Below are 27128 nucleotides of genomic sequence, written 5' to 3' on the forward strand. Positions count from 1 at the left end.
GGGTTACTGTGACATTGACCTTTGACCTACTGACCTAAAAATCAATAGTGGTCATTTGCTGGTCATGATCAACCTCCCTATTAAGTTTCATGATCCAAGACCCAAGTGTTCTCAATTTTATCATCCTGAAACTGTTTAATTATTCCTGGTCACTTTGACCTTGACATTTGACCTACTGCCTGATCTCAAAATCAATTTTCAGGCTTAAAGCTTCGTTTTATCAATGTTTTATAAATGGTAATTGTTTTAGAACTACTTTGTTGCACATTGTAAGTGAAACAAGAGCTGTCTCCATAGGATGACACATGCCCCCGATGGCACTTTGAATGAATAGTTATGGCCGATGTTAGAGTTTAGGACCTTTGACCTACGGAGCTGGGTCTTGCGCGCGACACGTCGTCTTACTGTGTCACACATTCATGCATAGTTATTTTAAAATCCATGCATGAATGACAAAGATATGGACCGGACACGCCCATCAATGCACTATCATGAAAAATGACCTTTAACGTCTAAGTGTGACCTTGACCTTTGAGCTACGGACCTGGGTCTTGCGTGTGACACGTCGTCTTACTGTGGTACACATTCATGCCAAGTTATTTGAAAATCCATCCATCGATGACAAAGATATGGACCGGACACGAAAATTGCTGACAGACCGACAGACAGACGGTTCAAAGACTATATGCCTCCCTTTGGGGGCATAAAAATCCTCCTTTCTATTCTTTTTTCATGAAGACATTTTCTTTCTGGTCACTATCTGCCTTCTGTCATAATACTTACTGTTTTGCACTTGTTGATGCCATGTCATCAACATTCCCAGAACCTTCTTCTTTAATTTTTGACTTCTCCCTGAAATCAAGGAAAACTCATTCATTACCAAACAATAAACAAGTAACTAAGACCAAAAGCACATTTTTGTTTTTATATAGGATTTACATTGTAAAGTGCAATATAGTTTTATCACTGTAGGCTCAAGCGTTCTCCTGTTATTGACTGGAAACAGTTTTCAATTTCAAGATCACTTTGTCCTAGATCCCATAAATCAAATTGGGCCATCTATTGAATAACAGTCAGCCATCCTTTGAAGTTTGACCATTTAAGGTTAAATCTTTCTCTTGTTATTGTTTATTATTGTTATTATAAAACTTTTTTTAAATTAATCATAACTTTAACTAGTAATTTTAAAATTTCACACTCCAGGTAATACAGTACTAAATAGTACAGTGTATTGATTATCGGACATCTAGACTCTGGGTCTTGTTCAGTTACCCGACCCCTAGCTAAATGATTCCTTTATTCTGAGTAAAACAGTGAGCTATTACTAGTTTAAAGAGCCAGCAAACGAATTAGTGTCCGTCACACTACCTGTTCATCTAACATAATTTATATAGTAGGCACAAAGAGGTTTCGTCAACATTACAATAAATAGTATATCTCACCTTTTTAATGTCTATCACTCAATCTTATTGCTAAAAATTAAAGCAACTAACCCACAATTGAGGTGTGAGATTTTGAAAAATGAAACTTTTCCTATATTTACCTTTATGTTAAATATCGGATGTTACAACAATGTAATTTTCATCGAAATCTGTTAAAACTGTTTTTCTAATAAATTTGAATTAAAAGCACTTGTCTGCAATATCTAATAAGAGTTTCCCAGTTTATATAAAAACGGGATTCCATTAAGCAAGGACCTCGCAAACATCACATTGCTATGAAAGAAAACAATAAACATGGCAGATTCGTCAACTTCCACTGTGGAAGAAGTAAGTAAATTTGTAGTTTTTAGCTCACCTGAGCCAAAGGCTCATTCGACGCCGCCAGGAGGCAGTGTCGAGTATATGGGATACACTTTTATTTTGGGCCCTGTAAAGATGGTAATGAATAGTTTCGGAATGATAAACTGAACACAGTGAATAGTTTGTAAAAGGACCCTCGATATTGCATGATGGATTTTAGTGAATAAACAAAAAATGGCAAAAAGAAAACATAAGAAATGTATGTAATGCAACTTATTATGTGATATAAAACAATGTTATCTGTCTTTCCTCTCCTTATTTGTACAGCAGAAAATATTTTTTATTTACAATTTCATCAAAATGTTGATCCGATTTATTGATAAGGGAGGTTACTCTGTAAGTCAAGTTTTCTATTTCTGACCTTAGCATGACCTACTTACCCATCTAATTTTCTATAAATAGAACACACCGCAGATGGACCATACTGCAATGCATGAATTGCGGACAAGGGAGCGTTCATGCATTTTACAATAACCTTTCAGTAAACTTGAAGAGAATATTAAAAAATAACTAGAATGTGTCTGTAGGACACAGGGTGTGCCCCCCACTGGTACATATGTCACAAATAAGGGGCAATAATTCAAATGTTTGCAGTCTTAATGGGGTAAAGCCTCAACAAACATTTTATGCAAAGGATTCATAACTTTTGAGCTATGAGTATCACAAACAAAAATCCACTATTTTGGCTATTTCAAGGGCCATAACTCTGTAATAAGAGCTAAGATTCTCAAGAAGAATGCCAAGTGTGCAAGGTCACATCACGATAAAGACTCCAGCAAGGTTTCCTGAATTTACATCTAAATACTTTTTGAGCTAGGCACATAATTAGGTGAAAAAGTGCATTTTTTTACTATTTCAGGGGCCATAACTATAAAAACAAGAGGGCCATGATGGCCCTATATCGCTCACCTGTTATCATTGCACCTGAGGACAAGAAGGTCCTAAGAAAAAATATCTAAGTCCAAAGGACAGGAACAACAAAGGGAAGAAATTTAACCAAAAAGAAAAAAAAATTCTTACAAGGTACAGACATGTCAAAATACACCTAAAAATTAGAGCTACCATCCATGTCGTACCACAGAAAAGTGGTCTCGGATTTTCCCTACGGCCAATAATAAAAAAGTTACTAAAAATAAGCTATTTATAGTAACGTAAAAGGGAAGTAATTAAAAAAAAAATTATAGCAAGTGAACAAAAGAAGGATCTGCCAAATAAATCTGTTGACATAAATGAAATTTCAGATCAGTATCTTCATTAGTTACGGAGATATACCCATTTTAATTTGAAATAAAGGGAGGTAATTGGACATAAAATCAGTCCATAGTTATCTACCCTGATTGGCTCAGTCCAACTAATGACAATAATGAAATTTCAAATAAGTCCTATAAGCACTTACTGATATAAATCCATTTTGATTACAATCAGGGGAGGTAATCAGATATAAAATAACTCTGGAACCTACGACTGGATCTGATTTGTCATGGAATCCAAGATTTATTGTTGTTGAAGATATTTTGGAAGTTTGTATCAAATAAAGCCATAAATGAAGTCTCTATATGGCTGCAAGAGCCAAAATAGCCAATTTTGGACCTTTAAGGGGCCATAACTCTGGAACCCATGAAGGAATCTGGCCAGTTCAAGAAAGGAACCAAGATCTTGTGGTGACACAAGTTTTGTGCAAGTTTGGTTAAAATCCAATCATAAATGGAGCTACTATTGTGCAGACAAGGTCAAAATAGCTAATTCTGGCCCTTTCAGGGGCCATAACTCTGGAATCCATTATGGGATCTGGCCAGTTGAAGAAAGGAACTGAGATCTTATGGTGACACAAGTTTTGTGCAAGTCTGATTAAATTCAAATCATAAATGAAGCTGCTATTGTGCAGACAAGGTCAAAATAGCTAATTCTGGCCCTTTCAGGGGCCATCACTATGGAACCCATAATGGAATCTGGCCAGTTCAAAAAAGGAACCAAGATCATATGGTGATACAAGTTGTGTGCAAGTTTGGTTAAAATCAAATCATAAATGAAGCTGCTATTGTGCAGACAAGGTCAAAATAGCTAATTTTGGCCCTTTCAGGGGCCATAACTCTGGAACCTGTAATGGGAACTGGCCAGTTCAAAAAAGGAACCGAGATCTTATGGTGATACAAGTTGTGTGCAAGTTTGGTTAAAATAAAATCATAAATGAAACCACTATCTTGCAGACAAGAAATTGTTGACGGACGCACGCATGGACGCACGAGACAGACGCACAGACTGATGACGGACGACGGACGAAGGGTGATCACAAAACCTCACCTTGTCACTATGTGACAGGTGAGCTAAAAAGGGGGTGGAGCCAGCCAAAAAATTAAAGGTGTGGAAGTTTATATCATGATAAAGACTTATGCAAGTTTTCAACCATTTATATTAAATATTTTTGAGGTGCACAAGGTGAAAATGTACATTTTTGACTATTTCAGGGGCCATAACTCTAAAAATAGGGGGTGGACCCAAATAAAAAATAGGAGGTGCGCAAGTTCATATCATGATTAAGACTCATGCAAGGTTTCATGAATCTATATCAAATACTTTTTGAGCTAGGCATGTCATAAGATTTTATGGTGATTCAAGTTGTGGGCCAGTTTAGTAAAAATCAAATTACAAATAAAGCTGCTATTATGCAGACAAGGTCAAAATAGCTAATTTTGGCCCTTTCAGGGGCCATAACTCTGGAACCTGTAATGGGATCTGGCCAGTTCAAAAAAGGAACCGAGATCTTATGGTGATACAAGTTGTGTGCAAGTTTGGTTAAAATAAAATCATAAATGAAACCACTATCTTGCAGACAAGAAATTGTTGACGGACGCACGCATGGACGCACGAGACAGACGCACAGACTGATGACGGACGACGGACGAAGGGTGATCACAAAACCTCACCTTGTCACTATGTGACAGGTGAGCTAAAAAGGGGGTGGAGCCAGCCAAAAAATTAAAGGTGTGGAAGTTTATATCATGATAAAGACTTATGCAAGTTTTCAACCATTTATATTAAATATTTTTTGAGCTAGGTGTGTCACAAGGTGAAAATGTACATTTTTGACTATTTCAGGGGCCATAACTCTAAAAATAGGGGGTGGACCCAAATAAAAAATAGGAGGTGCGCAAGTTCATATCATGATTAAGACTCATGCAAGGTTTCATGAATCTATATCAAATACTTTTTGAGCTAGGCATGTCATAAGATTTTATGGTGATTCAAGTTGTGGGCCAGTTTAGTAAAAATCAAATTACAAATAAAGCTGCTATTATGCAGACAAGGTCAAAATAGCTAATTTTGGCCCTTTCAGGGGCCATAACTCTGGAACCTGTAATGGGATCTGGCCAGTTCAAAAAAGGAACCGAGATCTTATGGTGATACAAGTTGTGTGCAAGGTGGTTAAAATAAAATCATGAATTGTAGGCCATAATCTTTGCAGACAAAAATGGTGCAGTTTATCTGGACGCACGCAGGATGCAGAATCAACCAAATACTTTTGACGAGGCATGACACAAGGTGATCACAAACCTCACCTTTGTCACTATTACAGGTGGCTAACTAAAGAGGGGGGGAGCCAGCAAAAAATTAAGGTGTGGAAGTTTATATCATGATAAGACTATGCAAGTTTCAACATTATATAAATATTTTTTGAGCTAGGTGTCACAAGGTGAAAATGTACATTTTTGACTATTTCAGGGGCCATAACTCTAAAATAGGGGGTGGACCCAATAAAAAATAGGAGGTGCGCAAGTTCATATCATGATTAAGACTCATGCAAGGTTTCATGAATCTATATCAAATACTTTTTGAGCTAGGCATGTCACAAGGTGAAAATGTGCATTTTTGACTATTTCAGGGGTCTAACTCTGAAAGTAGGGGCGGAGCCAGATGAAAAATAGAGATGCGCAAGTTCATATCATGATTAAGACTCATGCAAGATTTCATGATCTATATCAAATATTTTTGAGCTAGGCATGTCAAAGGTGAAAATGTGCATTTTGACTATTCAGGGCCATAACTCTGAAAATAGGGGTGGACCAGATGAAAAATAGGAGGTGCGCAAGTTCATATCATGATAAGACTCATGCAAGGTTTCATGAATCTATATCAAATATTTTTTGAGCTAGGCTGTCACAAGGTGAAAATGTGCATTTTTGACTATTTCAGGGGCCATAACTCTGAAAATAGGGGATGGAGCCAGATGAAAAATAGAGGTGCCAAGTTCATATCATGATTAAGACTCTGCAAGGTTCATGAATCCATATCAAATACTTTTGAGCTAGGGTTCACAAGGTGAAATGTGCATTTGATATTTCAGGGCCATAACTCTGAAAATAGGGGTGAGCCAATGAAATAGAGGTGCGCAAGTTCATATCATGATTAGACTCATGCAAGGTTCATGATCTATATCAAACACTTTTTGAGCTAGGCATGTCACAAGGTAAAAATGTGCATTTTTGACTATTTCAGGGGCCATAACTCTGAAAATAGGGGGCGGAGCCAGACGAAAAATAGGAGGTGCGCAAGTTCATATCATGATAAAGACTCATGCAAGGTTTCATCAATTTATATCAAATACTTTTCGAGCTAGGTGCGTCACGAACTTCGGACGGACGGACGGACGCACGGACGCACGGACAAGACCAAATCTATATGCCCCCACCACTCATGGGGGGGCACAAAAATACAGAAAATTACACTTTGCCCGCATAAAATTCCTTGAAAAAACGTATTAACAAATTAAGCAAAGGAATCACATACATGTTGAAATGAACGTAGGAAGTGCCGCTGTTAATTTATTTTTAATCTTTTGTCTTATTTTCTTTGTTGATAGGTACAGTGATGTAATGTCAGAATGCGCACATTTTTGCAGATTCATTTTACAGTTTTATATTTATATAATTGTTATGGTTACCTTAACTTTGAAGCATAGAGTTTCCCATTTGTGACCACATGTATAACTGGTCAGAATATTTCTAAATATTTTATAAGCTCATCTTGATTCTAACCTTTGACATTTTTTTTTTGCTTATGTGTCATATACTTATTGTTTACAGATATTCACTGTCAACTAAGGTGTGCAATAAAGGGCCATCATTTGGCTGAATTTGTCAGTGACAAGTTAATACTTCTTTAAAATGTGATTTAATCGAAATATCAAAAGCCATGGGACCGTAACTTATCAAAGCATCAGTGACTTTCAAATAGATTTCCTTGTTGAATATATATTTTCATTAATTTTATGTGACTAGTCAGTTGCTCTGGTTGTATTATATCTTGTTACTTGTTTTTGTTTGTTTTTTTTTTTACTTTTATAGCTTGTTAGTCTGTCCATTCCTGTCTAACTTAAAAAAAAAGATTTTCATTAAAACATTTTCTACACTTTGGCAGTGGGCTATTATGCTTGCTAAATTTCTTGTAATATTAGATTTGAATCAAGTTAACCGTTGGTCAAAAAAAAAAAAGAATTCTATGATATTCCAAAAGTATATAAGAAAGATTCATGACATTTGCTTTGTGAATAGGGGCAATATAGAGATTATTCATGTTATATCATTCTTTTCTTGGACAAAATTTTTGGTTGTTTTGGCAACGGAAACTGTATAATCTGCATTCTCAAATCTATAATGTAGGCGACTAAGGACCATGCAACTTCATCAGTGAATAGAAAACACTCATTACATTATATGATAATAAATATAATGATTTCTGTGAACCACAACTTTGAATTAATTATCTTTCAACATTTCCCAACAAACTGCATTTCTGTGAAACTTCATACACATACTCCTGTATATAAGAACTTTTCACATGTGCTGACCTTAGTTGGTGAAATAATTACTTTAATTTTGTATGTAAAGGGACCACCTACTCGCAATGTCAATGTCATTGCAGGTAGAGGATTTGTATTGCATGGTAATACTTTTCTATCATGCTTGTTTTTCATGCTTTTAACAATTTATAACATATATTGTATTATGTGCTAATGTTGATAATTTGTAACCACTCAGACTAACCAAACTAATAATTAGGAGATTTCTCATATTGCAATAAATGTACTTCAGACACAACACTTGGTAGCGTCTTTGATGCTTGCATCAATGAATTTCCTTGTGGTGAGCTTTTGTGACCGCTCAATGTCCGTCGTACGTCGTTTGTCCGTCAACATTTTCTAAAAAAATCTTCTTCTTAAAAACCACTGGGCAGAATTACACCAAACTTCACAGGAATGATCCTTGGGTGGCCCCCTTTCAAAATTGTTCAAAGAATCGAATTCCAAACATAACTCTGGTTGCCATGGCACTCGAAAGAAAAAACTTTAAAAATCATCTTGTCCAAAACCACAAGGCCTAGGGCTTTGATATCTGGTATGTAGCATCATCTAGTGGTCCTCTACCAAAACTGTTCAAATTATCCCCTAGGGTCAAATATGGCCACGCCCCGGGGGTCACATGGTTTATATAGACTTATATAGGGAAAACTTTAAAAATCTTCTTGTACAAAACCACACTGCCTAGGGCTTTGAAATTTGGTATATAGCATCATCTAGTGGTCCTCTACCATGGTTGTTCAAATTATCCCCCTAGGGTCAAATATGGCCCCGCCCCGGGGGTCCAAAGTTTTACATAGACTTATATTGGGAAAAAATGTTAAAAATATTCTTGCCCGAAACCACAAGACTTAAGCCTTTGATATTTGGTTTGAGCATTGTCTTATGGTTCTCAACCAAAATTGTTCAAAATGTACCCCTGCGGTGAAAAAAGGCCCTGCCCTGGGGGTCCCAAGTATTATATAGACTTATATAGGAAAAAAAAACTTTAAAAATCTTCTTGTCTAAAACCACACGACCTAGGCTTTTGATATTTGGTATGATGAATTGCCTAGTAGTCCTGTACCAAAATTGTTCAAATTATGCCCCTTGGGTTAAAAGGCCCCACCCCGGGGTCATTTAGTTATTGTATGAATTATATAGGAAAAAATACTTCAATAATTACCTGATCCTATTTCCAAGACTGTTTAATTATAATAACCTGATGATCCCAAGTAATATGATGTCACTTGACTGTGACCTTGACCTGCTGACCTACTTTCTTGTTTTTTAAGATAAAGCCTTTAGATTTGGATGACATACACAGTTTTGCACACCGATCGTTAAACTAAATTTTATTGACCATGAATGTGACCTACTGACTTTCTTGATATGTTAGCATCAGCTTGACATTTGAAACATGTAGCTCATATTACTCAGGTGAGCGATCCAGGGTCATCATGACCCTCTTGTTTAATTGTGAAGGCATTTTCAGTTATGTAAGTGATGTAAATTGTATGAATATACATATGTCTAATTAAAGATATTAACTTAAAAGAATGCAGCTAGACATTTCAAGTGCTTAGAGTTCTGAATTCTGTTTGGTTGACTGAGAGGTCTTCAGCTATGGCTGGTTGTTGATAACACAAAGTCAACTTGTCATTCACAATTTTATTTCCAACAATAACATGTTATTTCCAACAGAAAACAAATGACAGATGCTGGAGTTTATAATTCACAGTTCTAAAGTTATTACAGTTTTACAAAGAGTTTTTAACCAGTACACATATTTCATCACATACTTTAACTATTCACAATGCTAGACTATACTCAGACGCGTCGCAGCAACATGTGATTTAATTACTGTAGCACTTCCATTTGCGAAATGAAATTCTAACACAAATAGTTATTGCCAAGTAACACAAAATATTTTCCAATACCAAATTTCAATGTATTGAACACAAAGTATTTAGTTTTATTTTTTTATATCTACTGTATATCACAAAGTATTTATCTATGTCTTATATGTTTCTTTTTTTGTCTACAAAAATCTGATTTATATATTGTTCTCAAATTTTGATATATTGAGTAAACTTACTCTTATCTTTGACATTTTTTGAAACAAGAGGGCCATGAAGAACCTACTTCGCTCACCTGTTAAACTTGGCCTTGGAATCATCAAGATAAACATTTTGACCAAGTTTCATGTCAACAAGGTCCTGCATCTTGCGCATGACATCAAGTCTCATGATTGTAAACATTTGTGCCAAATAATATTGAAATCCCATTAAGGATTGTTGAGTTATAGACTGGACAGGAAAAAGCCCTTTTGGCCTTTGACTTCCAAGTGTGACCTTGACTTTTAAGCTAAAGGCCCCGGTTTTGCTCATGACACGTTGTCTCATCCAGGGAAATATTTAAGCCAACTGATATTTAAATCCTGTTTTGCATGACAAAATTATAGACTAAACTTGAAAAAAAATCCTACTGACCTTTGATCTCCAAGTGTGGCCTTGACCTTTAAGCTAGGGTCCTGGGTTTGGGTATGACACGTCATCTCGTCATGGGGAAAATACTGAAATCCCTTGATGGATGAATTATGGACCAGATTGGACAAAAATCCTGTTGACCTTTAGTTTACAAATAATTTATTTTAGGTCGATTGTGAAGGAAGTTCTACAACTTATATTAATCACTCTAGATACCTCATTCCTGATGGAATCCATCACCACGAGGGTATGAGACCTTTGACCTCCAACTGATTATTGTGACCTTGACCTTTGAGCTAGGGGTCCAGGCTTTGCGCACGACACGTCGTCTCATCATGAGGAATATTTGCGCCAAGTAATATTAATATCCCTTAATGAATGACAGAGTTATGTACCGGACACGAATCAGATCCTGTTCATACCATGTAAACATCTGACTGCCAAGTGTGACCTTGACCTATGAGCAAGGGGCCTGAAAGTTGTGCATGACACATCATCTAATTATGAGGTACAATTGTGCCAAGCCATATTTATTAAAAAGAGTTATGGACTGGACAGGAAAAAAGCCCTGTTGACCTTTGACCTCCAATTTTGACCTTGACCTTTAAGCCAGGGGTCCGTGTTTTGCACACAACATGTCCTCTCATCATGACTAACAGTTTTGCCAAATAATATTAAAATTACTTCTTGAATGACAGAGTTACGGACCAGACACGACATTGCAGACAGAGGGACGAAAAAGCGCTTTCCTGTAGTCGCCAAAACTGGTTTTCAATAGGGGACTAAAACTGTATTATCCATATTTTAGCTATCACAAACACATACTTCACAATCTGATAAATATCTTACGTCATTCTAGAAGCCTCAAATAGATTTTCTAGAGATGGAAAAGGCCAAAGTGTTGGATGAAAAAGACCACAGGTTTCTCTAAATTTCGAAAAAATGAAACGGTGAAATTTATTTATTAATGTAATCATATAATTATTGTCTTTACAAAGTCAAAATTGCTGAAATCAATCATGTAATTAACGTGCAAGAGAAATAATAAAAATGCAATAGATAAATTTAAACAGGCAATCATAGCAATATCTATTAATTTCTTATATTAGCCAGACTCATCAGTTTAAGGTTTCGATGGAGGCATTGAGAAACAAAAATCAAACAACACCAAATCATAGAAAGAAAGAGTTGTTTGACGTGAAAATTAAACAGCATGTAAAACATGTATATTACTTCACGAAACAAGTGTCAGTATACTGATATAAACATTGAATTCCGGAAAAGGGCTGCCTAAAGGGGCTCCACTTCCGGACAGTTAAACGCCTTTAAAAACTCACCATTTTCAAAGAACTGTTACACATGTTTGTTTTGATGCATTTGCAATAGCGTGCGAGTGGTGAAATTTCGCATAACAAGGTGGAACATAGTTTTCGGCAATTGTTTATCTTTTTTTCTTTACAAATGGCATTCATTTTCAAAGGGAGACAACTTTTTCTCAAAGATTACTTAAAATAATCGGAAAAAGTTGTTTCCCTTTGAAAATGAATGCCATTTGTACTTAAAATAATCGGGAACAGTTGTCTCCCTTTGAAAATGAATGCCATTTGTAAAGAAATAAAGATAAACAATTGCTGAAAACTGTGTTCCACCTTGTTATGCGAAATTTCACCACTCGCACGCTATGCAAATGCATCAAAACGAACATGTGTAACTGTTCTTTGAAAATGGTGAGTTTTTAAAGGCGTTTAACTGTCCGGAAGTGGAGCCCCTTTAGGCAGCCCTTTTCCGGAATTCAATGTTTATATCAGTATACTGACACTTGTTTCGTAAAGTAATATACATGTTTCACATGCTGTTCAATTTTCTTGTCAAACAACTCTTTCTTTCTATGATTTGGTGTTGTTTGATTTTTGTTTCTCAAGGCCTCCATCGAAACCTTAAGGTTTCGATGGAGGCCTTGAGAAACAAAAATCAAACAACACCAAATCATAGAAAGAAAGAGTTGTTTGACATGAAAATTGAACAGCATGTAAAACATGTATATTACTTTACGAAACAAGTGTCAGTATACTGATATAAACATTGAATTCCTAAAAAGGGCTGCCTAAAGGGGCTCCACTTCCGGGCAGTTAAACGCCTTTAAAAACTCACCATTTTCAAAGAACAGTTACACATGTTCGTTTTGATGCATTTGCAATAGCGTGCGAGTGGTGAAATTTCGCATAACAAGGTGGAACACAGTTTTCAGCAATTGTTTATCTTTATTTCTTTACAAATGGCATTCATTTTCAAAGGGAGACAACTGTTCCCGATTATTTTAAGTACAAATGGCATTCATTTTTAAAGGGAAACAACTTTTTCCGATTATTTTAAGTAATCTTTGAGAAAAAGTTGTCTCCCTTTGAAAATGAATGCCATTTGTAAAGAAATAAAGATAAACAATTGCTGAAAACTATGTTCCACCTTGTTACGTGAAATTTCACCACTCGCACGCTATTGCAAATGCATCAAAACAAACATGTGTAACAGTTCTTTGAAAATGGTGAGTTTTTAAAGGCGTTTAACTGTCCGGAAGTGGAGCCCCTTTCGGCAGCCCTTTTCAGGAATTCAGTGTTTATATCAGTATACTGACACTTGTTTCGTAAAGTAATATACATGTTTTACATGCTGTTCAGTTTTCATGTCAGACAACTCTTTCTTTCTATGATTTGTTGTTGTCTGATTTTTGTTTCTCAAAGCCTCCATCGAAACCTTAATATGTTGTTTTGCAGATGTCAGTCGGTCGCTTCGTAGACAAATCTGTTTCCCGATGAAAATTGAAGAACGCCTGGGCATATGACCATTAAAGCTGATACAGAGGCAGTCAACCCCTTCATTTTGAGGTCAATCCAAGGTCAAGGTCACAGTTACCCATAACAGTTAAACGATTTCCAGATAATTACTCAAGAATGCTTGGGCTGCGGATCATGAATGTTTATATAGAGGTTGATCATGACCAGCAGATGACCACTATTGATTTATAGGTCAGTAGGTCAAGGTCACAGTGAACCAGAACAGTTAAAACTGTTTCCAGATCATCACTTAAAAACGGCCGGCTAGGTCTAAGATCGTAAAACTTAAAAGAAAGGTTGAACATGACAAGCAGATAACCCCTATTGATTTTGAGGTCAGTAGGTCAAAGGTCAAGGTCACAGTGACCCAGAACAAGTTACCCTTTTCGATAACTTGACAATGCTTGGGCCTAGGATCATGAAACTTATTTAGGTGGATTTACCATGACTAGCAGGTGACCCCTATTGATTTGGAGGTCAGTATATCAAAGGTAAAAGTCACAGTGACTGGGAACAGTTAAACCATTTCCGGACCATAACTCAATAAGGCTTGGGCCTAGGATCATGAAACTTATTAGGGAGGATGATCATGACCAGCAGATGAACCCTATTGATTCTGGGGTCAGTAGGTCAAAGGTCAATGTTACATTGACCTAGAACAACAGAACCTTTTTTGCCAAACTAGAGAATGCTTTGCTGTCAGATCACATTTGATACCGAGGTCACTTATGATTGGTAAATGAACCATTATTATTGATTTGAGGTTAGTACATCCAAACATGCAGTGCACAGTGACCAAATAATTTCTATTCCTTGTGCAGTCACTGAATGTATCAAGGAGGGCAATTGTGTTCTATGAGTTAACTGTTAAATTTTAGCTGACATAAACATTTCCCTGACTGGGCAAACCATGTGACCCCCGGACAAGGCCATATTTGACCCTAGGGGGATAATTTTAACAATATTGGTCATGCTCCACTAGACGATGCTATATATCTAATATCAAAGCCCTATGCCCTGTAGTTTTGGACAAGAAGATTTTCAAAGTTTTTCCTTTGTAAGTCTATATAAACAATGTGCCCCCCAAGGGCAGGGCCATAATTGACCCCAGGGGGAACATTTGAACAAACTCGGTACAGGACCACTCGATAATGCTACATACCAAATATCAAAGTCCTAGTCCCAGTGGACAAGAAGATTTTTCAAGTTATTCATTTTGTTTGCCATGGAAACCAGAGTTCTGTATTATTCAATTTAATTCAATTATTTGAGAAAGAGGACCATCCAAGGAACATCCCTGTGAAGTTTCATCAAAATTGGCCTGGTGGTTTAGGAGGAAATGTTGTATAAAGGAAAATGTTGAGGGACAACGGACGCTGCCAAACAATCACTGACCACAATTGCCTACCTTTGAGCACGAAGTGCTCAGGTAAGCTAAAACTAATACAATTTTAGGCAGAAATAATAACAGTCCAGACAATCATATCTAAAACAAGAGGGCCATGATGGCCCTATATCGCTCACCTGAGGAAAGTTGCTTACTTGAACAAATTTCTTTGCTAAAGCTTCAAAAACAAGAAAGAAGGTCAGTGTCAGTAGGTCATATTCAAGGTCACTGAATGTCAGTTTTAAGACCGGTGTGCAAAACTGTACATGTCATCCAAATTTCAAGGTTGCATCTTAACAAGAGATCACAGAGTGATCTTGGCGCCCACCAATGTGCCATTTTTGAATGTTCCAAATTTCAAGACTTATTGACTAGCTCAAGGTCAAATTTTCATTTCCGTACACAACACTGTGCATGTGGTCCAAATTCGAAAGCTGTAGCTTGAGAAATGTGAAAGTAGGTCACTAGATCAATTTTAAGGACAAAGTTCTTTGTACACAAAACTATGCATGTGCATCAAGTTTGAAGGCTGTAGTTTGAGAAATTTGAAAGTAGGTCACTAGGTCAATCTTAAGGTCAAAGTTTATTTCGGTACACAAAACTATGCAAGTGGTCCAAATTTGAAGGCTGTAGCTTGAGAAATGTGAAAGTAGGTCACTAGGTCAAAATCAATGTCAAATTTCACTTCAGAACACAAATCTATGCATGTGGTCCAAATTTGAAGCCTGTACCTTCAAAAATGTGAAAGTAGGTCACTAGGTCAATGTCAAGGTCAAAGTTTGTTTCAGTACACAATCCTATGCATGTGGTCTAAATTTAAAGCCTGTAGCTACAGAAATGTGAAAGTAGGTCACTAGGTCAATCTTAAGGTCAAAGTTCATTTCGGTACACAAAACTATGCAAGTAGTCCAAATTTGAAGGCTGTAGCTTGAGGAATGTGAAAGTAGGTCACCAGGTCAAAATCAAGGTCAAATTTTATTTCAGAACACAGAACTATGCATGTGGTCCAAATTTGAAGCCTATACATTCAAAAATGTGAAAGTAGGTCGCTAGGTCAATGTAAAGGTCAAAGTTTGTTTCGGTATACAAAACTATGCATGTGGTCGAAATTTGAAGCTGTAGCTTGAGAAATGTGAAAGTAGGTCACTAGGTCAAAATCAAGGTCAAATTTTATTTCAGAACACGAAACTATGTATGTGGTCAAAATTTGAAGCCTGTATCTTCAAAAATGTGAAAGTAGGTCACTAGGTCAATGTCAAGGTCAAAGTTTGTTTCGGTACATAAAACTATGCATGTGGTCCAAATTTGAAAGCTGTAGCTACAGAAATGTGAAAGAGGGTCACTAGGTCAAAATCAAGGTCAACTCATGTCAAGGTTCATCCTGCCACTCAAAACCATACATGTGGTCCAAATTTGAATGTTGTAGGTTATTGACAAAAAGATTTAAAAAGCTTTTCCCTATATAAGTCTATATGAACCATGTGACCCCCAGGGTGGGGCCATATTTGACCCTAGGGGAATAATTTCAATAATCTTAGAAGAGAACCACTAGATGATGTCACATACAAAATATCAAAGCCCTAGGCTTTGTGGTTTGGACAAGAAGATTTTCAAGCCAAGTTTTTCCCTTAATATAAGTCTATATAAACAATGTGACCCCCGGGGCGGGGCCATATTTGACCCTAGGGGGATAATTTGAATAAACTTGGTAGAGAACCACTAGATGATGCTTCATTACAAATATCAAAGCCCTAGGCTTTGTGGTTTGGACAAGATTTTCAAGCCAAGTTTTTCCCTATACAAGTCTATGTAAACCATGTGACCCCCGGGGCGGGGCCATACTTGACCCCAGGGAAATAATCTGAACAATCTTGGTACAGGACCACTAGATGATGCTTCATACCAAATATCAAAGCCCTAGGCCCTGTTGTTTTGAACAAGAAGATTTTTAAAGTTTTTCCCTATATAAATCTATGTAAATTATAAAAATAAACAAAGGGCCATAACTCACTCAAAAATTGTTGAACCAGTCTGATTTTCAGGGGGACACAACTAAGGTACCAATACATCATTCTGACAAAGTTGGTCAAAATCCCCCTGGTAGTTTCTGAGGAGATGCGATAACGAGAAATTGTTAACGGACGGAAGGACGGAAGTTCCTACATATGGATACTTCTTTGGCTACTCTTTTGTTCTCTCTATTGTTCTTTTAGCCATGTAAGAGAAAAATAGCCACATAAAAGCCTTACGAAATGAATGACATCAAAGAAAAAGTACAGTTACCTATTGTTCCTACAGCCACCTAAGTATGCAAATGTCAGCTCGGAGGGACGGACGGAAGGACAACGGACCATGGATGCAGAGTGATTTGAATAGCCCACCATCTGATGATGGTGAGCTAAAAAACAAGAAAGTAGGTCAGTAGGTCAAGGTCACAGTCGGGTGACCCTTACCACTTTGGGCCATCAGGTAAATATAACCAAACAGTCTTGGAAATATGATCTGATAATGTTTGAAGTATTTTTTCCTATATAACTCATATATCAAGTGACCCCTGGGGCGGGGCCTCTTTTCACCCCAAGGGCATAACTCAAACAACCTTGTTAGAGATCAGCTAGGCAATGATACATACAAAATATCAAAGGCATAAGCCTTGAACTTGAAGATTTTAAAACTAGATGCCCACTGGCAACATGTCGAGCCCGCCAGCTGTCAAAAGGACTGGGAGTTGCACACGACACTCCTTGTCTCAATGAGGCAAACATTTATGCCAAATAAAAAGGAGACTGCAAAAAGTTACAATAACTATAAGTCATTTAAAGTAACAACAAAGGGACGTAAATCTTAAAACAAGAGCTGTCTCCATAGGATGACACATGCCCCCGATGGCACTTTGAATGAATATATAGTTATGGCCGATGTTAGAGTTTAGGACCTTTGACCTACGGTACTGGGTCTTGCGCGCGACACGTCGTCTTACTGTGTCACACATTCATGCGTAGTTATTTTAAAATCCATGCACGAATGACAAAGATATGGACCGGACACGCCCATCAATGCACTATCATGAAAAATGACCTTTAACGTCTAAGTGTGACCTTGACCTTTGAGCTACGGACCTGGGTCTTGCGTGTGACACTTCGTCTAACTGTGGTACACATTCATGCCAAGTTATTTGAAAATCCATCCATGGATGACAAAGATATGGACCGGACATGCCCATCAATGCACTATCTTTTAACGTCTAAGTGTGACCTTGACCTTTGAGCTACGGACCTGGGTCTTGCGCGCGACACGTCATCTTACTGTGGTACACATTCATGCCAAGTTATTTGAAAATCCATCCATGGATGACAAAGATATGGACCGGACACGCCCATCAATGCACTATCCTTTAATGTCTTAATGTGACCTAGAACTTTGAGCTACGGACCTGGGTCTTGCGCACGACAAGTCGTCTTACTGTGGTACATATTCATGCATAGTTATTTGAAAATCCATCCAACGATGACAAAGATATGGACCGGACACGCCCATCAATGCACTATCCTTTAATGTCCAAGTGTGACCTTGACCTTTGAGCTACGGACAGCTACGGACCTGGGTCTTGCGCGCGACACGTCGTCTTACTGTGGTACACATTCATGCCAAGTTATTTGAAAATCCATCCATCGATGACAAAGATATGGACCGGACACGAAAATTGCGGACAGACCGACAGATGGTTCAAAAACTACATGCCTCCCTTCGGGGGCTTAAAAAAAAAAAAAAAAAAAATTCTAAGTCCACACAAAAATCCTCACCAGTAGAGATAGGTCAAAATACACCTGAAAATTGGATGTAACATGCCTGTTGTACTTCAGAAAAGTGGTCTTGATTTTTCCCTACGACCAGTAATAAAAAAGTTACGAATATAAGCTATTTATAGTAACAACAAAGGGAAGTAATTCTAGGATCTTGCGCATGACACTCCGTCTCATGATGATGACAATTGTGCCATACATGAAGAAGAAATGACCCGGACAAAGTCATTTTTGAATTTGACCTTTGACCTGTAAGTGTGACCTTGACCTTTGAGATAGAAACCTGGGGTGCATGCATGACACTCCGTCTCACTGAGGTTAACATTCATGCCAAATATAAACAAGATTGCTCTATACATGTCAAAGTTATGGTCCGGACAAACAAATCTGCACAGACGCACGCACATACACCGAACAGCCATTTGGACAACTATGTCTTCGCTTCCGCAAGCGGGCTTGACAAAAAATTTCCTGTATATGTCTATGTAAAACTAGGGAACCCCGTGCCAGGGCCTCTTTTCACCCCAAGGGAATAATTTGAACAATTTTGGTAGTAGACCACTAGGCAATGCAACATACCAAATATCAAAAGCATAGGCCTTGCAGTTTCAGACAAGAAGATTTTTAAAGTTTTTTCCTATTTTATGTCTATGTTAAACTAGGGAACCCGTAGCAGGGCCTCTTTTCACCACAGGGGGATAAATTTGAACAATCTTGGTAGTGGACCACAAGGCAATGCTACATACCAAATATCAAAAGCCTAGGTCTTGTGGTTTCAGACAAGAAGATTTTTAAAGTTCTTTTTCCTATACAAGTCTATATAAACCATGTGACCCCCCTGGGCAGGGCCATATTTCAGCCTAGGGGGATCACTTGTACAATCTTGGTAGAGGCCCACTATATGATGCTACATACCAAATATCAAAGCCCTAGGCCCTTTTGTTTTTGACTGTAAGTCTACAGATACTAGAGCTATCACTAAAGGTGATGAATGTACCCCCCGCATGCACCGACACAGTACATTGCAATTTGACGCACACAAGATTGCATAATTATGTGGACTGTATGTATACTGTATAGTAACAAAAAACAAAGTCCCATAACTATGCAGAATATTTATCTAAAAGAACGTAACATGCACCATGCACAACTAGGGTTGGTACTGATCACTTGTGTAAAGTTTCATTAAATTATGTGCAAGGGTTCGGAAGGTTAGGTGCGCACAAGATTGCATATGCAGACTGTATGTACATAGTATGTTAACAAGAAACAAAGTCCCATAACTCTGTAACTTTTGTTGTTGAAAGAACCTACCTGGCCCCATGCACAACTACTGTTGTTACTGATCACTTGTGTGAAGTTTCATTAAATTGTGTCAAGGGGATGAGGAGAGATGGTGCGCACAAGATTGTGTCTATGTATATAGTATGGTAACAAAAAACAAAGTCCCGTAACTCTGCAATTTTTTTTTCTGAAGGAACCTAACATGCCCAATGCACAACTACTGTTGTTACTGATCACTTGTGTGAAGTTTCATTAAATTGTGTCAAGGGGATGAGGAGAGATGCTGTGCACAAGACTGTGTCTATGTATATAGCATAGTAACAAAAAAACAAAGTCCCGTAACTCTGCAATTTTTTTTTCTGAAAGAACCTAACATGCCCCATGCACAACTACTGTTATTACTGATCACTTGTGTGAAGTTTCATTAAACTGTGTCAAGGGGATGAGGAGAGATGGTGCGCACAAGATTGTGTCTACGGACAGACAGACGGATGGACAGACGGACAGATTACCTGAAACCAGTATACCCCCTCTTACAACTTTGTTGTCGGGGGGTACAACAATGTGACCCCCAGGGCGGGGCCATATTATATATCCTAAGGGCATAATTTGAACAATCTTTGTAGATGATGATACATACCAAATAAAGTCCTAGGCCTTATGGTTTTGGACAAGAAGGTTTTCAAAGTTTTTCTCTATATAAATCTATATAAACCATGTGACCCCCGGGACGGGGCCATATTTGACCCTAGGGGATTAATTTGAACAATCTTAGTAGAGGCCCACTAGATGTTGCCACATACCAAATATCAATGCCCTAGGCCTTGTGGTTTTGGACAAGATTTTTAAAGTTTTTCCTTTTGGTTGCCATGGCAACCAGAGTTCTGTACATATTCAATTCTTTGAACAATTTTTAAAGAAGACCATTGGCTTGGTGGTTTAGGAGGAGATGTTGTTTAAAGGAAAGTGTGGACGGACAGACGATCACAATAGCTCACTCTGAGCCTTTGGCTCAGGTGAGATAATAAAGTAATGCAGTCAGATCCTATCATTTTTGATTTCTGTATCCTTTCAATAATAAGACAGCTTTTCACGTAAATTGTGGTAACTAAGTGACTTACATAAAAGTCACATCTCCTTCTTCTTTTATGTAGGACAAAGTATAACTCCCCTCTGTTACCGAAGACACACCAGGGACTGAGAGTAATGGCACAGTTTTCCAAAGTGGTGTAGAAGCACTTCTTCCTTGTGTCTCACAAGCCAGTGTCAATGCTGGGGTGACACATTTTTCATAATAGCTTCAATGACAAAAAAGTAAAAAACACTCTAAATTGCAAATATTTACAGGTTTCAAAATTTGTGAACGAAAGTCAAAGCTAAGCAAACAATGATCAATTATAAACTCAGACACATTAACTCTGAAGGCGTCATAGGGTGAGAAATATGTGCGGTCAGTTCGGGGCTCAAACCCTGGACCCCTCACTTACAGGGCGAGTGCTCTACCAACCGAGCTAACCGGCTGCCTGACATAATCTCCCCTAACGTGACCAAGTCGGTACTGTGAATTATTTATATACATAATTTTGGTAAAAAAAGGTATAATGTGTATCTTGAGGCCCGCATGGAAGATCAGGAAACAGAATGTGCAAGCCTCCTTAAATAAAGACGTTACTTACTTACTTTTTATGTAACAGAGCTGAAACTGTATAATTCCTGTACTTACATACTTAAAACAAATAAATAAAATAGGATGGACACCCGACGCATAATGTCGTACAATCAATATTTATGTGCTGAGCACCATTTCAAATAAAAACTGCAACTGAAATTAAACAGAAAGGGAGCACCTCAGTGTACAAGTGCCTAATATTGCAACCCTTATGGATGCAGTTATTTAAAAAATAACTTTGCTGACAACTATTGTAAGCTAACTGATCAAGGCTGAACATTTACTGCTTACAATAGAATATTTATCATTCCTAGTAAATGTAGAACTGATATGAACACCCTTATATTATATTGTTATTTGACATTTTACACAATAAAACATTATTTTGAAGTTGTCCCTCTGTTTACAAACTTACTTGTCTATAAGCAATTTAGCTAGTGCTTTATCACTATCTGTCCCCACAAGGCTTTTTAGCTGTGCCCACCGATCTACTTCCTCTCCTATGTTGATGTGTCTCGCCTTGAAACGAAGATACCTGGCTCGAACAGATTTCTTTTTCTCACTTTCAGGCTTTTTAGGTCGTCCCATCGCTTTTAAATTTGGTCGCTTCTCCTTCTATATTTATCAGTGTTTATAAAAAGTAAAAACGTTGCAACGCTTTATAAAAGTACATTAAAAAACCTGCAATATCTCATGTCCCTGTAATTCTGCATACAAGAAACTTATCAACCATTTTCATGTAAATATATAAAAGAATGTTAGTCAAAGCACTCCCCATTTTGGTCAAAACACCTCTTTTATTGGGCAAAACAACACTGTTTAAACAGTTACCTAGTCAAAACAAATCCCCTCCTTGATAAAAAATATGTGTATGTATATTCTTTCAAATGGATTTTGCAAAATACTTATATATATTGATGATCAATGTTGTTGGGTTTTGGGTTGCGGGTATATCCCGCTACCAAAAGTTAGTGTATTTCTGACAATCATAGCATCTTTATTTTATTCCAAATCACATCCAAAGGATGTTCATGTGCTACACAAAGTAGTCCCATTCATGAACAATGCGGATGAATTATCAATGAACAAGCAGTTCTTATTCAACCTGTATCCACTCACACTGACCATTTTATTTTATTTTTTGTTGGATTTAACGTCGCACCAACACACGATAGGTCATATGGCGACTTTCCAGCTTTAATGGTGGGGGAAGACCCCAGGTGCCCCTCCGTGCATTATTTCATCACGAGCGGGCACCTGGGTAGAACCACCGACCTTCTGTAAGCCAGCTGGATGGCTTCCTCACATGAAGAATTCAACGCCCTGAGTGAGGCTCGAACCCACATCGATGAGGGGCAAGTGATTTGAAGTCAGCGACCTTAACCACTCGGCCACGGAGGCTCCACACTGACCATTAAGATTATATAAGATCTATCAATGATAAGGTATTCTAGCTCATGGTTACATCATAAGCTGGGTCAGGCAGAGTTCATCTCAGATATGAGGCACATTAAACTTGCATTTGTTTCTCATTCATGTATATTCGTAGACTGGCATTTAAACAGAAAATAAATCTACTAAAAACCCGCAACCATCAGACATTTCAAGGCTTTGATTTTACATGTAATTATTTTTGATAAGGATATTATTAATATAGTTTAGAATGTCATGGTATTGTTATACGATTGTTTAATGACTGTATTGTGAAAAAAGTAATGTTTACAGTGTTACTTTTTTTATACATTGAAATGAATTAAAATAAAAAATTGTTATGTGTGTTATGTTATGATATTTAATTGTTACAATTAATTGCATTACCGGAAACAAAGGGCTAATGAATCAAAGAAAATAGTTTTTAACAAGTGCTAGAAACTATCATTTAAATATTATACCAGATTTATTAATTAATAGGTCATTTATATCTCACACTACTATCATGACTATCGCTCTTTTTCATATACTCTTTGGAAATTAGTAAAATCACAATTCACAATGTGTGGGTTAGTCGCTTTAAAGTACAAATTAAACTAGAATGTGTCTGTAGGACACACGGTGTGCCCCCTACTGGTATATTTGTCACAAATAAGGGAAAATAATTCAAATGTTTGCAGTCTTAATGGGGTATTTTGTTTTAAAGGAAGATAATACATGTAATATACCATTAATTTATTTAGAATTTACTTTGAAACAAAAATAGTCAGCTCAATTAACTTTCAAATATATGAAAAATATACAGAATAAATTCTGACCTTACATGTAAAAGGCACATCTATAGGCTTTGTAAACTATTTATGAAGAAAAAACTTTTAACTAATTTAATGAAACGTACTGTCAATGTTCTGGTGTCATACGGTCCTAATAATTTGTGAATTATGGTCAGCAGTAATCAAACTGCCAATTACTGGCCAGTTAACTAGTATATAAAATAATCACACAATTAAGCGTGTGTATGCATACTGTGTATACTTTAACAACAGTTTGATGTTTTAGTAGATACAGTACAGAAAATTAAGTTAGACGAACAGGTGTTGACGAATCCACCAACACCCCTGCAAACGGCATGTTCTAATCTCTGGCCTGGCCTGGCCTGGCCTGACCCGATGAGCCCAATTTTCGACTGGGCCGGGCCAGGCCAGGCCAGGCCATAGATTTCAATTTCATAAAAGGTGAAAGCGATTTCTATAGAATCTTTAAAATCTGACTTTTGGAGCTGATTAATTGAGGAATAAGTTTGAATATTTCAGACACTATATATATACATTTTCAATTCCCACTCTGTAAAATTATACACCTGGGAATAAGCCTGTAGCTAACATAACTATTAAGTCTAATTTAAAGGTGATGCCTGATTAATTGTTATGACTATTATCAGGGACTCTCCACCTCAATTGACTCTTGACTGGTGGCTTGGTTTTCCCCCATTTGAATAACCTAACTAATTATTATTATTGGTGTTTATTAAGGATTATTTAGTATTGTCCGAAATTATTGAACTAGCACTCAAGAATATTCCGTATGCTTCCATAAATAAATTTTCGGTGCCCAAACATAAATAAAAATATAACTATTGAAAACCAAATAAAATATATTTCTTTACCGCTAGTCCGTACATGCAGATATAGTTGTACTGACAAAATGTTCAGCTACCAATCTCGGGACTGCGAGTTCGAGACACCTGTTTGACCATTTTCATTATCATTTTCTTTTAAATTTCATCTGTAAACTTAGAATGCAGGAAAATTGTCACTTATCGTGATTTATTGTTCATTTATTGAAAGAAATACACAAGTATTTGACATTCTTCTACATACAAGTTATTACCATAAAATGTTGTAAGAATAAAAACAGTATCGATAAAATGACATTATATTGGTTTAATGAAAGCAATCAGAATTGAAATCAAACCCACGGTAACGTGTGAAAGTCGGAGAACTTATCACTACGCCACTGTGCCATTGGTAAACAATGTATGTTATTTTGGTCAATTTAGGTATTTTCAGGTTACAAATATGGTGTAAAATAAAGAAAACGACTGAGAATATTGGCGAAGATTAATGAGTGGCACCTGTCAATACTAACGGACAACAACTTTCAATTTCTAAAATAATGCTATCTCCGTTCTAGGATCTGGGATAGTATGATGCGGGGAAGTGATAAATAATGTATACTGAATATTTTTGTAAGACTGTTTTTATATTGATCTAAGTATGTGAAAAAAATCCTACAAAGTTTTGTGAAACAGGCTCAAGAGCATCTTTTAGCGTTAAATGTATCACTTAGAAATAACATAAACACAATGCACCATTATTCACTGCATGCAAATATTCAGTTATATTGCAGCAGTAAACTTATCAATGAAATTAGCCATTAGTTTTAAAAACAAGTGTTAAAGTTGACTTTAAATAATTTGATCACAGAAAAAATGGGTAGTTATCATTTAGTTACACCATTTTCTTCAGTGCAAATCTGTATTTCAAATAAGATGAATGACGGCTAATTAATGATTCCCCAGAGGACTGGTTTCTCATTTTGTTTGACCTGCAGCAAGTAAACAATACAGGTTAATACTGCTTGCTACTGTATTAGATTTTATGCCATTCATTTCTCTATGTACAATAAAATCTGGCCTGGCCTGGCCCAGTCGAAAATTGGGCTCATCGGGCCAGGCCAGGCCAGGCCAGAGATTAGAACATACCCAGGCTGCAAACCTTCGAAACTAAAACGACAGCGCTGCACGATCGTATTACATGTTCTCTAACACTTCCCACATATTTTTCTAGAAAAACCTTTTCGTGCTCTAAAATGTGTCAAGTTACGTAGCAAATTTTAATCACCACGAATCCAAGAGCATTCTTGCAAAATCGTCATGAGATTTGCATTCATTTTTCGCTTTCACATCGTTCCACCTTTTCCATACGGCGTCAGAAATACGAATTAAATGCTGCCTCTTTGCCCATTTGGGTTTCCTTTGTTTTTCATGGACCTTGGCCTCTTTTGGAGGCGAATCTTCCATAACCTAACTAAATAGGTACTCCTGTTCCAAAATCAAACCGAAACCGGAAACTGTATAGCGCACGCGCGGTGTCTTAGGGACATCCCTATTCTGCGGCCGTGCGGCCAAATTTGCGGCCATTTCTGCGGCCAACTGCGGCGCTTTTATGGTAAGAGTTAATTAGTATTCATGATAAGATCTTAACAACCTGCTGTTTAAATCACTGCGGGAGAAGACAACACTTTAGCTTTTCGATAATAGTGTTGTGTAAAATTATTTCTAACCTAATTGTAAAAAATATATTTGGTTTTTACTGATCAATATGATTTTTAACTATTACAGTTGTGATTGGTTATTTGTGTTAATGATTATTCATAAATTATATTGACTAAGATATTTGGTGGTGTCATAATTGAATTGTTTTGTTAATTGTCTTGGATGCATGTGCCTTTGTGCTCTCGTGTCATGACAGTTAGTAAGTGACACGTTTTCCGATATACACAAATATTGCTAATTATGTCCAAATTCTAATTAACCGCAATTGTGACATGTGTATCCACAAATGTAAATGAAATAACCACACATCACTTTGACACTGGTTCCAGAACTATATAAGACAAAAATTCAACGAGGTCTGTCTGTACTGCAGATAAGCTGTCTTCAGGTGATGCTTTCTTGTACAATAATTCGCATTCTAAAGTGTATAAAGGAATACGCAATTATCGTTGGATTATAATATTTCTAAAGATTTTATGGCAAATTGACAATCGTTCTACCTTTTTCAATTTCTGTCTAAAACACTGTTTCACAGAATTACAAAACGCTTCGATTTTCAAAATAAAATAAAAAAGAGAGAATAGCCGTTCATTTAAATTCTTTTTTAGTCAAAAAAAACCCCCAAAACTATTGATAGTTAGTTAAAATGGCAGTGATCATTGGACACAGCCAAACAAAGTACTTTGCTAATTACATATCTGACATTGATGCATTGTGTTTAAGTTTCAGTGGTTGTCGCGTTAAAGATTTGATACTATATGACGGCGTTCCAGAGGCAATTGCCAATACTTCGGTAAGTCTTGTAAACATTATACTTAGTTTAAACTGTATTTATTTCCACAAATTGTATATACAAACATGAGTACTATATTGAAATTAACAAAGTTTGATAAAAAGACATACATCAATCAAAATAGTACAAACAAACAAACAAAGAAATTTTCAATCGAATGGATTGGAAAACAAGCTACTTAAAACTTATATGAATTCCGCTCCATAAGAAAAACAGAGGTTAGATGAAGAATAGTAACTAGGCTGTGTAAGTATGTGTATCATGTTGTGTTAATCGGAATATGAATGTGAAAAATAAATGCATAATGCAAAGTTTTTGTGTGTGTGTGTGTTTTTGGGGTGGGGTTTTTTTATGTTTTTTTGTTTGTGTGTGTGTTTGTGTGTGTGTGTGTGTTTTAATGATGATTGAAGAATTAACGAGCATTTTTATGCTATTGTCTCTCGTCGTCGTTTAGGGGTGGGAGAGGGGA

At 36.9% G+C, this 27128-nt stretch overlaps 1 protein-coding gene across 2 annotated transcripts in view; it reads right to left on the bottom strand.

The window, feature by feature from the left end:
* LOC128557043 (zinc finger protein 37-like) overlaps positions 1-25669 on the bottom strand; it is a 50313-nt gene extending 24644 nt beyond the window's left edge. The window contains exons 1-4 of one of the 2 annotated variants that reach the window (XM_053543558.1): positions 25433-25572; positions 21514-21713; positions 20551-20727; positions 784-852 (exon numbers count right to left, since the gene is read on the bottom strand). In XM_053543558.1, coding sequence (XP_053399533.1) covers positions 784-852; positions 20551-20727; positions 21514-21686 — 419 coding nt within the window. In that variant the 5' untranslated portion in view covers positions 21687-21713; positions 25433-25572. Of the gene's footprint in view, positions 1-783; positions 853-20550; positions 20728-21513; positions 21714-25432 lie in introns of both variants that reach the window. The other variant, XM_053543565.1, reaches the window with a different exon arrangement.
* Between the last annotated feature and the right edge of the window lie 1459 nt (positions 25670-27128).

Source organism: Mercenaria mercenaria, chromosome 1 (genome assembly GCF_021730395.1).
Source record: "Mercenaria mercenaria strain notata chromosome 1, MADL_Memer_1, whole genome shotgun sequence".
Lineage (NCBI taxonomy): Eukaryota > Metazoa > Mollusca > Bivalvia > Venerida > Veneridae > Mercenaria > Mercenaria mercenaria.